The following is a 12,233-nucleotide window of genomic DNA, read 5'->3' on the forward strand; positions in this document are numbered from 1 at the left end:
GTAAATATGAAATTCTCTATTCAAAAGACAGTGGTATATATATCCCCTCCTTTTTAAAGTGACTAATGAGAGTTACTAGTCTTCCTGGCAACCCTATGTTGATTCTTAACAATTTAACTTTATTATTTAAAAATCTAATAACAAGCACTCTGCATTTTTTATATTAGGCTCAGTCTTTATTGATTATAAATCTATTCTTAGTATTACAAAACAGAAAATGAATTCATGTTGCCTCCATCACTGCCACACACTGTCACGTGGTTTCAGATATAATCTCATAGCACTGTGGTCAGAAAAGATGCTTGATATGATTTCAATTTTCTTAAATTTACTGAGGCTTGCTTTGTGACCCAGCATGTGATCTATCCTGGAGAATGTTCCATGTGCACTTTTGAAAAGAATGTGTATTCTGCTGGTTTTGGATGGATTGCTCTATAAGTATCAATTAAGTCCATCTGGTCTACAGTGTCATTTAAGCATGTGTTGCCTTACTGATTTTCTGTCTGGATGATCAGTCCATTGATCTAAGGGAGCTGTTAAAATCCCCCACTATTATTGTGTTACTGTCAATTTCTCCTTTTATGTCTGTTAACATCTGCCTTACATATTGAGGTGCTCCTATGCTGGATGCATATATATTTGCAATTCTTGCCTCTTCTTCTTGGATTGATCACGTGGTTTCAAATACACCTGGCAGTGCAGCCTGGCCTATGCCCTTGTAGCCGCCGTGACTGAGCACAGGCTCGCTGTGGCGTACTACAGTGGGGAGGCTCCTGAGTGTACAAGGTCCACTGGGCTGTGATGGGAAGGGGTGGGGGTTACTTTATTGCTAAAAATTATTTTCTCCTTCTTTAAAAATAAAAACCACTTTGTGCTATGAAGACAGCTTTGGAGGATCAGTACTGAGCTAGCAGGACTTCAGAAGACGTTACCTGACAACAAGCAATGGTTGTGACAAGAGCATACGTTTGTTTTGGGGAATGTGTTATGATTAGGAACATCACTGTTTGGGGAGGATCCCAAAGTTAGAGGCCTACAGGACAATGATTTCCTTTCTGAGTCTAATAACATAACAACAGTCACGTTTCCAGTCCAAAGCTTGAAGTATGGAACATGGAGATAGCACTGTGGGGATGAAAAAGGTCTACAAGATGCAGTTCCTGAGGCTCTCAGGGAAGGGCTGGGCTCTGGTGGTGCAGAGGACGTAGCCGGATGGGACAGCGTACCTAGCTCAGGCACATGCTCTGCGTTTGTCCAAGGAAGCTGCTGCCGGGAGCCTCCAGAGGCGGGTTTGAGATGGAAATACACTCAAGGAGGCGTGCCATTTCTGGAACCTGAGGCAAACGCTCTCTTTTTTTCTACTTGGACAGGTACAAAAAGAAAAAGTCTAGGGTTAGCAGGTTTGTTCCTTGTGTTCCTTGCCACCGAGCCTGGTGGCCCATGAAGCCCTTGCATTTTGGATAATAACTTGGAGCCACAGTGAAGGCCTCTTCACGAGTCCTGTGAAGGGTATGATCCGTCCAGCCCTGGAAAACTGCACCCCACTCCCCCAAGGAGATGCTTGGCAAGAACATGAACCTTTTTGTCTTCAACCCAGGAAAAAAAGTACAAAAAGAACAAGTCTAGGAACAAATAAGGGAACAAGTCTTGGCTTCTACCCAAAAAAGTTAATAAAAAAAAAAAAAGGCTGACACATAGGAACAAAATAAGAACACTGAGCTCCTTGGTTGTGTATCAGCTGTGCTGTATCAGTTGTCCTGTGCTCTAGTAGCAGCGTCAGAGACAGGAGACAAACTTGGTCATGAAAAGCACAATATACAAACAAATACCATCTATCTATACCACCTGGTAATATAAGACACTAATTTACAAGAAGTGGATGGAGAAGAAATCTGTCATGATTTCAGAGAAGTTGGTATTTTCTCACCTTTTCGAAGCTCTTAAGTGTAACTTCATATATAAGCTCAGCATTAGGTTCAATGCCAAATTCAGGCTTCCCTGCCTCTCCAAAACCATATCTGAAATGGAGAGTAAAAAAATAAAACTTTAAAGAATTGGTGTATTTCCAGGCACCCCCTTCAGTATTTTGAGGCATAGAGCTATCATTTGCAAACTACACACATCAAAGGCCCTGAAGACAAACCAGATGTTGATCAGAAGATATAGTGCCAAGTATCACTGCTGTGGTTTTTTTTTAAGAAACCAGGCTACATTTAGTTTTCTTCTTCATATTCATATGTAATGCAACACCTGTACTCCTTGGGACAGCTTGCTTAATGTGATTTTAAATGTCACTGTCTCTTTTTCTGCTTGATTTTATGTCTAGTTCTATCTATACAACAGCCGTTATTTGGCTATAAGGGCTTGTCCTGGAGCTCTATCAGGGCCCGGAGAAGGCAGCCACTGTAGTCATTACAGTGCTGACTGGGGAGAGGTGTGTTTTAACAAGCTTTTAACTTTAAAGTGCTGTCCCCTTCCAGAGGTACCACTTCCACGCGGATAAATGGGGGGAAGGTGCACACATCAGGAAGGATATACGTCCTCATGGTATTTCTTCAAGACTTGCAGAAAGCATACTAGAAAACAAATGTATAATCAAAAAGAACAGCCCCAGCAAACTCTAATACCTCATCAAGAGAAATACTCTGTACTGCATTCTCATAGCTCTCTGGCTATAACACTGTAAAACACTACACTTTTTAGCCAAAACTTACTGAATAAAATTACGGGGATATATAAATTTGTTTTTTGGGATCATTTAAAATTTTAACACATCCAAGGCATTTGAAGGAGCACACATCTACTAGAATGGAAATTCTGATGGAGCTTTGTCTGTCTGGTTCAGTGGTTCCCAGCATGTAGAACAATGCCCAGCGTATTAGGAAAACGTTCACTGGAATATACTCTGCTCCATCTGTTTCAAGCAAACTACTCTTTAATATATGGAATGGCACTGCAAAAATCTTAGTAAACTCAAAATCTCAGGCTGTGGTTAGAAACCAGGCCAAAACCAAGTTGATGTATTAATACCTTCAGTTTTCTCTGGGGCAAAAAGACTAGAGTAGGAACACTCACCTCTTGCTATTTGTACCACTTCTTTACTCCCTGCCTGAATTTTTCAGGAAGAAAATGCTTACTCATTTACCTCCCCTGTTACACAACAAAATGGAAGCTGGAGGCAGAGAGAGGCATAGAGATGGAGTGAGAGCTGGTAGGAATGGGGTGTGGTAGTTTTAATATCAGGGCAAAGGGTATCTTCAGCAAAGAAATAAAAGAGGACATAATTACCAGTGGCCAACTGTAGGAAGTGGTGACTAGTTTTCTACTTTGAGCTCTTAGACCGATATATCTCCTATTTTGTTTCTGCCATCTGGTAAATAAAAGAACATTCCTTAACTGATGGGAATCAGGTAGGCAGGTGAGTCCTCACTGAGCATGTGTTTACTGACAGCATGTTCTATTTGCAGCCCTGTGCTAAACAGGTACAAACCCAACAGATGCTCTTGCCTTAGACCAGTGGCTCTCAGAAGGGGTTAATCCCCCATCCCTATCAGGGACATCTAGCAACGTCTAGAGATTTGGGATTTGTCACAACTTGGAGGCTTCTGACTTCTAGTGGGTAGAGGTCAGGGACACTACCAAACATCTTACAATGCACAGGACAGCTCCCCCAGCCAAGAAATGTCCGGCCCCAAATGTCAATAGTGCCGAGGATGCGAACAGCTGCCTTACAACGCTTAAAAATAGGAGTTCCGTGGCTGGGGGGCGAGGAGGGTGAGGGTTTGGGTCGAGGGCAGGCACCAAATTGTTCTGGTTATCATCAACGGGATTAAAGAAGACTAAGGAAGGATATGATTTCTACAGTCTTTCCTGGGTTCAAATGAAGAAACTCTGTGAAGACACATGTGGAAAACATAATCCTGGGGAGGCGTAAGCGCATACCGAACTGTTTTGGGAGCATTTAACCTGACTTCCTATTTTACAGAAAGTTGTCTGATTTATGCTGGATTAGGCTGGGTGAGGAAGGACCCAGGGCACACAAATTCATCTGACTGAAAGAACACCACAAGAGGAATTCTAGGCTTAACCAAAAGACAAGCTGGATTACAGTGACAGAAGGAATCCAGTATCAATGTTCTTAAACTGACAGGTGCCTGCAGAGAGCAGAGATACAAATAATGATTGCTAATGACCATCAAGCCTTTATGTGCATACAAGAAGCACTTGCACCTTGTATGCAACTGCTCTTACCAACTGCTTCCTTTTTACAGATGAAGAAACTGAGGCTCAGAGAGAGGTGCTTCCTGAGAATCACACAAAGAGGCAGTGGTAGAGCCAGGATTTAAATTCAGACTCTGTGTGTCCCAGAAAGTTGTTTAGTTTTTGACCCACACTGCCGCATAACTGAGATACTCTGGCTCTTGGCAGCCTATGTTTTTGTTTGGGGTTGGTGCAGGACAGAAGATAAGGAAGGAAAAAGCAAAAAGCTAAAACTAGCCATACTTTACCTGAAACAAAAGAGCTTAATCAGTCACCATATTTAAAACAATATTAAAGACACTGTCCTGATGAGAAGAGAGAAAATGGCTTCTCTGGAAGTGTTTTATGAATTCCTTACTATGAAAACATCCTGCCAAGGAGTCTATCAGAATGAAAGGGAAGGTATATGCCCTGGGGTTTTTGGAGCATGAAATACAGATGACACTAAGAGTAACACAGAACACATATTTGCAACAGCCATATTTATAGCCACACTCAGATGCAATGTATCTATAAGTGGGACTCTGGTAAGACAAGCAAATTCACTGCACACGCTCACTGCATGCCCGGTGGGCAGGGATTCTCTATAGACACGGATAATCTTACGCAGCACCTGCGTGGACAGTCTCCTGGTGTAGACGCTGCACTTTAAATGACTCCTCAACATACTAAGCAACATCTTGAAGAGAAAAGAACATGTTCCTTTCTAACTATGCTAAATTATTTCCATAAAACATATGAAAAAACTTTTATATCTAGTAAGTTATGAAAACTTGTTGACAACTTTTATGCCTGAAAAATCTACCATATGTTAAAACGGGGTTTCCCTTTCCTTATGGTCTGAGAGTAAAATGGAAGAGAGAGATAATCATCACAACAGCAATAATAGCTAACATACTAAGGGTTTGGCTGTGTCAGGCACTTTGCTACACTCTTTACATGCATCATCTCATTCAGTCCTCCACAGCTTTGTATGGTAGATACCATTATCCCCATTTTACATAAAGGGAAACTAAGGCTTAGGAGAGTCGAGTACACAGCTGGTAAGCTGCATTTTTTTTTTTTTTTTAGTCACTAATCATACAACCATTTAAACTTGCAAGGAACTATTTGCATTAATAAATATAAGGATAATTCTTGTTTCCCTTTGCCATTAAACTTGAGACATCTGTTCCCACAACTGGCTTGTCAGCTAGGTTAAAATGTAATGAACCAATTCATATTATATGCTCACAATGTATAGAGAACTCATCTTCAAGGAACTTAGATCTGAAAACACATGGAGATAAATACCACTCTGTTTATATGAGTTTAGAACTACTGTAACTTTGGAATGCTGGATTAAAAATAGTTAGATATTACTTGGATATGGAAGAGATAGCCTCTCTATGTACCACCTGAATTTAAAAGTTCCTTATAGAAACAGATTCACCTAAGTGAACTACAAATACATAGTAAATGTAAATAAAACACACTAAGGTGGGAATATACTAGTTGAAAAAGGAATAAGACCGAGAAAAAGAAGGTATTAAATAAAAGGTGCCTCAGTGAAAGCTCTAAAGGGTTCGAGGTGTAGAGCATTTTGCAAGGATTTTCAAGTGGGTAGTGGCATGACTAAAACATCACTTAAGAAATACGATTATGGCTCAAGTGTTAGGGCAAAGGTAAATATGCCACTGGATTACGACCGAGGCTACACAAAGGCAAGCAACTGTAAAAAAGGCACAATATTACCTATTGGTAAGTGCAGGTCATCAAGATTCTCAATAACTCAAAATCCCACTGACTGAAATCCAAGGATCCAGAGAGGGATGAGACGTGAGATAAGCAGATGCACTTTCACACAAACAGAATCAAAACACCCTGGTTTCTCTCAAGGGTCCATTTCTCAAGATAGAAGGGTTGGATTCATGGTATAATTTTAGATCTAAAAATAATACCAAACATGTTTTCACCAGAGAGACAGTTAGTGTCTGATAGTTCTAAGCTTGGTAGTGCTAATGGATATCCTTATGATGGGAAAAATTTAGGCAAAAATGAGTCATCTCCGCTGCCTTTAGATCCAGGAAGAACACTCTTTTTTCAGGGAGTCTGTATAAGAACAGGTGGCACAAATTCAAGTGGTAATAAATCATCCAAATGCTTCTTCAACTTCTAACCCCCACGTTTTACTGCCTCCTGCCTAATTTAGAGAAAAGGAGAGAAGGGGCAAGAGAATCACGTGAGAAGAGCCAACAGCTTCCTGTCTTGGCAATATGGCAGGCAAAACAAACAGAAAAGCAAAACTTGCCTGTCAGTCCTACCCTGAACACACATGAATCAAGTGAATAGGCTTACAAATGTCTGTAATATTATAAGGCCCATTAACTCACTCTGTGACTAACTGTAGCCTGATTTAATTAATTGTTTCCACTGTTGGCCTTAACTTCACTGAAAATAGCAAAAGGTTGATTGAAAAAGCAAGTGTATCCCTGTTCTTTAGATAACTTCACTGTGTACCGAACTGGTATGCTGCTTACCGTGGTCCAAGATACAAAATACATTGTTCCTCACGCTGCATTTTCTCCAGGGCTTTGTCAATTCCGATTGGAATGTCGTGGTCTTCTCCTTCGCCAACTATGAACCCCACATCTCTGCAATCAAACATCCTTCCACCACAGCGGCCTTCCAGGTGGACTGAGGGAGAGGAGAAGGACAGTCAACAAAGCCGCTCTTCGTGACTAATTCAGGGACCTGATAAATGAGTAGTTCCCCTTCCTCATTTCATCTAGAGACATACGTGGTATGTCTTGTTGAAGCTTAGTCTACCCAGTCTGGAAATTTAAGAGCAATCATATTTCTTTCTGTTTTAAGTTTAAACTTATAATTACTGATAACTACATCAGTAAGATAGCTTAGAGGATAATAAAGTGGAAACACAGGTTTAACTTAAGCCTACTATATGACAGAGGTTTCCTCACCTGTAACACAAAACAAGAAATACTAGCTTATTTAATAGGTAATTATCAAAATGCCACAAACTTAATATCAAGTATACAAAGTCTTAAACATTTATAACTGCATCTTGGCTTCAGATGCTTGGGTTGAAAAACAACCGAATGGCTATTTCCCCAGTGATATTAAAGGGTTAACTGAATATAGAAGCTCTTTTTTTTTTTCTTTAAGAGTTTTAATCTCATTCACAAATATGTCTGAATAAAAATGAAAAGGCCAAAGGCAACATCATCAGTAACTAACATATCTGTAATCCTTTAGCGCAGTAAAAAATGTAAAATGTGAAGGAATCAATAGTCTCCTATAACTCAACAAATCAAATTACTCAACCCCCTCCTCTGAAATGTTAAGTGAAGAGGTCAATTTCTCAGGGCCTACTTCCTCATTGCACTCAAACTCAGCTCATTCCCAGGGTAATTTCACATTTGATAAGGGGCTTTTATGTTCATATAAAATAGGAAAACACATACAGATATATATTTTTCTCTTGGTTAGTTAGACTTTTTCTTCTGGGATAAACAATTCTTTGAAACTTTCCAACTATGTTTAATATTACGGATATTCATTCCATTTAGGTCTTTCATTCAATCAGAAAAATGGATGGCTTGTATGACAGCACAACAGTCGACAAGCAAGGTAATAATTTGCCTTTCATAAGAAAATTTTTTATTCCTACTTCTGTAATATAATGGTCTTGATTCAAATGTAAGGAATTCCTAAAATGCTTCTTTTCTGAGAATAGTTGATCTATTTTAGATCAATAACTTGCTTTAGAGATAAAAATCACTTGTTCTGTTACATTCGTTCCAGGAGACAATTATTTTCCAAATACAATTCCAACTTACTCTACTTTTGAACTACTTGATCTCAAAGGTCCTTTGAAGCTCTAAAATTCTAGGATTCTATGGCCCAGTAATATAACTCTCAATGTAGACCAGAAACCAGCTTCAAAGCTAATTCCTGTAGTTAATCATTTCATCAGGTTACCTTTAGCCCAGGCCTAGGAAATGAGAGAAACCCTGAAGAGTAAACAGCAGTGGCATAGACACTAGGGGCAGAAATGTCACATGGACATTTATGCTTTGAAGTTCTCTACCGTTTTCTAAGTCACTAGGATTAATACCATCCCGATTTGTTCCCGTTGCAAACATAGGGTGGAGTCGAAGACGCTTGGGCCAAACTAGAGAAGGCCTGACTCTCGAGTCAGACCTTCTAAACAGGCTAAACAGGGGCAAGAGCTAGACTGGCTCTCAGGGTGGAGCTGGCATACAGAAATTTTGTTCTATGTCCCATACTCATAAATGCACATGACTTTGTATTAACTCACTTTTGGAATGTTCTAGATAAAATATAGCTTAGCTTGCAGCACAGTGAACGTTCTTTTGAATTGGAAATAGTTTCAAAATAAATTCAACTTTATTATTTTCAAATATATACACACTAGAGAGGTTCTGCAAGGAATCCTAGGCTTAAGATATTTTTTACTGGTGTCTCTAAAGAATTTGAGAGTTTGAAAATTTGTGTTCTTAAATATTTTTAAATCTGCCCAAGAAATTTAATTTAGACTAATGTGATGACACTTTTCATGAGAAAAGATTTGCTGAGCAAAGTGAGTTTCGGCCCACGTATTACAGAATATCTCAAGCATTGAGATTTATTATCCTAGTAGCTCACAACTTAGCTGACAGATCTTTTTGAGTGAGGTTTATTGTTAGAAGTGTTTTCCTCCCTGATGGAGAGTACATTTAGTGGGGGAGGAAACTATCAGTACATTCGTTGTGGTTTTTGGTTGATCAAGTTTGAATGTGTTTTCAAAACAGGAAATCCAGAGACTCTGTGAAGGATTCCTGCCTGTGTGTCAGTTTCCTAGGCTGGTTTCTCAGCTTGATGCATATACTTGATATTAAAATTATATAAATAATTTCAGAAGTTCTCTACATGTGATAACCCTTCATATTAGGGAAAGAAAAGACTGGCTACTAATAAACATGTTGGGAAAGATAAGTCAAGCAAGCAAGCAAAAAAAAAAAAGTTCAAGTCAAAGTATAATTAAGAAAGCAAAAAAAAAAGGTTCACTGCAGCCGGTCTCTCTAAGAGAAACAATATATGGTAGAACCAATGTTTTTGGCCACCTAATAGGGAAACATTTGCAATAACTCTTATAAATACTTACTACCTTATATAGGGACCAATCTTTTTTTTCTATTAAATCTCTTTGAAGTTGAACCTGAATAAGCACTACCTACAGTACCATAGAATCTTAAATTGATAAACTGATACGCATGAGTGCATGCACAAGTAGCAAACACTCTGGCTAGATTAACTGGTTTCTAAAATTGGAACACTGGTGTGACAAGTTCTATGACAGCTGACAAGAACTCCTCCCCACCTTGGAGTCGATTGCCACAGCAGGGACCTCCATCATGGTGACAGATGCAGACATGCCTGGCTCCTATAGATCCAATTTTTTTTTTTAATTGTCTCGATAATTGCTACCAAAGAAAACCATGGCAGCTCTGGCTGTGGAAGACCTGTGGTTGCTTTTGACCTTGTATCGCTTAGTGCAAAAACTCATTTAATAAATATTTAATAATAACCATCATGACTCACTGGGAGCTTGGCCTCTAGGGCTCAGGAGGTCTGTTGCTAATTCCAACCAGCATGATTTACGGGAAGTAAATGATCTATGACGTGCCCAAAGAGAATAAAAGTACATACAGGATGCTTCTACTTAGGGTTTTTTTGGGAAGAGAAAGAAATACACAAGTTAAAAAGGGACAACATTTTCTCTTGACTTAAAGTCTACGTAACTTAAAGGGGGGAGGTCCTCCAAACCCCACGAAGTCAAACCGAACCAAATTACCGAGCCTTGCTGCGCAATCCGAGTGTAACCACATCAAGTGAGCCCAGTCTGCTGCAAAACATCACTTAAACTGGAGCTCTGACTTATTGTTCTCTTACTGCCCTAGAGCAATTTTGTTTTGAAGAGCACAGAACACCCTGTTCTGAAAGTGGCTGGCACATGAACTCGATGTGCTGACAGCAATTTGTACTCCGATTAAAATAGGGGGGAAAAGGAAAGAGTGCACTGCAGTAAGGAAAAAAACTGGAATGCAAGAGCCCGAAAACTGTATAGTTTGTATTTTAGGAAGCAAAACTGAGAAAGAGGCTCCATAACCCCCCAAAAAAAGTGCTGTAAACGCTCCAGCCTAAAGACCTTAGCTCTGGTAAGTGTCTGTTTTTCCCTTTTCTAATTATAGTAGTTGGTGTCTGATAGCTTTGCACTCATTCCCAGAACAATTACTGGGTCATGGGGATCTGAATGGGAATGTTGTAATGGCATTACGACTAGACAAGACTGGTCATTTAGCCAGAGAAAACCAGGTTGTGACAGGTTACTCCCACTCGGCAAGGGTTTTCTCTGCTGCCTAATTCATGCCAAGGGAGTTTCTCTCTGCCTGCATCTCCTGCCTAACAGAGCAAAGCATCCAAGAGACAGTGGGATCTTAATGACCCCCTGAAAAGGCAAATCCAGAGATGGATTTCTAAAATCAGGAGAGGCATATTAATCACTGATTAGAAGAGAAACTCTTCCCCTCAGTCATGGTGGTCAAATTTCCCCCAAACTGCCTCCTGTCCTCTGTACCATTTTGTACTATGATGAACAAATACCACTGGAAGATTGCTCATGGCACTGAGGGGACAGATGCTGAGGGCAGGTGTGGAACCTGGCTACTTGAACAGAATAACATTTATGCAAATGGTTATATGCCTTAGTCTAAACAGGAAGCATGCACACAGCAATAAATTCTATACCAATACAAATCCTCACCACTCTCCTCTTTACACCAGACTGGATTCCAGTCCCATTCTGTCACTTAACAACTGTGGCTTTGGGCAAGGTCATTTCAATTATCTGAAGCTCAGTTTCTTCATCTATAGAACAGGGGAAATAATGTCAGCTAACTCCTAATTGTTGAGAGTATTAAATTAGGTATTGAATTAAAGCTTTTAGCCCAATATCTGGCATGCATTCATTTAATGTCAGGGTGGCTACTCTGTGAAAATACTGTGTTATGTGTGGATAGACAGAGATGAACTCAATGAATGTTAGCTATGATTATTTTCCTGCAATTAGTGGTAAATTATACCAGATTAAACATGTTTTAGAACTTGGTATAAGAAACCACTTGATCGCTCCACAGAGAGAGCTGTCAAAGTATGAATAAAATTCAAAGTAGGCAAAGGCAATATCTTATTTTGTACCTCACAGTGTGTACAACTGTGTGTACAACACACAGTTCAGGGCCAGAAAGTAAATATTTATTTAATGATTAATCTGAAAACAGGGCATTAAGGAAACTGGTAGTAATTTTCACTCATTTATAGGAATTTTCCCTTTTGAATATGTTAGTACTCCTATTTTTAATAAATGCCAAGAGCTATTTAAATTCTTTACTGATATGGAGTTTTGTTTTTTAATACTATTCCAAAATAAATGGTCCACTGGCTTAATTTCTTAATAACAAAAAGATTATTTTCTACTAAGATTTTACTCTACCCGAAGCCTTGAAGATACCTTTTTAGAAGGAGCTATATAAATCCAAAATATATGAAAGAATAAACACTATCCATTTTAGACCCAAGTACCATACTACATTATTTTGTGAAAATATATAATAAAATGGTTTCAAGAATCTGCTCTCTCTTACTGGACAAAATTTGCCAGGACATTCATAAATACTTCAAAAGCATGTGAAAAACAAACAAAACCCAAAAAACCCTCATAGCTCTATCAGATTTCAACATGGTCATACATGAAATCTTTCCTCTATTTTCAATTTTGGACCATTTTGGTTTTTGGTGTTTTATTTATAAAGAACACATAGCTAGATTTTGTTGTCATCACTGTGTTAACCTTATAAGAATTTCTGCCTTTAATAGGTGACTTTATCTCATTCATATTTTTTGTAATCACT

General features: G+C 39.1%; 1 protein-coding gene across 1 annotated transcript in view; it reads right to left on the reverse strand.

The window, feature by feature from the left end:
* FKBP5 (FKBP prolyl isomerase 5) overlaps positions 1 to 12,233 on the reverse strand; it is an 88,728-nt gene that overhangs the window by 12,716 nt on the left and 63,779 nt on the right. The window contains exons 6-7 of the mRNA XM_065884975.1: positions 6,780 to 6,936; positions 1,928 to 2,018 (exon numbers count right to left, since the gene is read on the reverse strand). Of these exons, the coding sequence (XP_065741047.1) occupies positions 1,928 to 2,018; positions 6,780 to 6,936 (248 nt within the window). The remainder of the gene's footprint in view (positions 1 to 1,927; positions 2,019 to 6,779; positions 6,937 to 12,233) is intronic.

This window comes from Phocoena phocoena, chromosome 10 (genome assembly GCF_963924675.1).
Source record: "Phocoena phocoena chromosome 10, mPhoPho1.1, whole genome shotgun sequence".
Taxonomy (NCBI): Eukaryota; Metazoa; Chordata; class Mammalia; order Artiodactyla; family Phocoenidae; genus Phocoena; species Phocoena phocoena.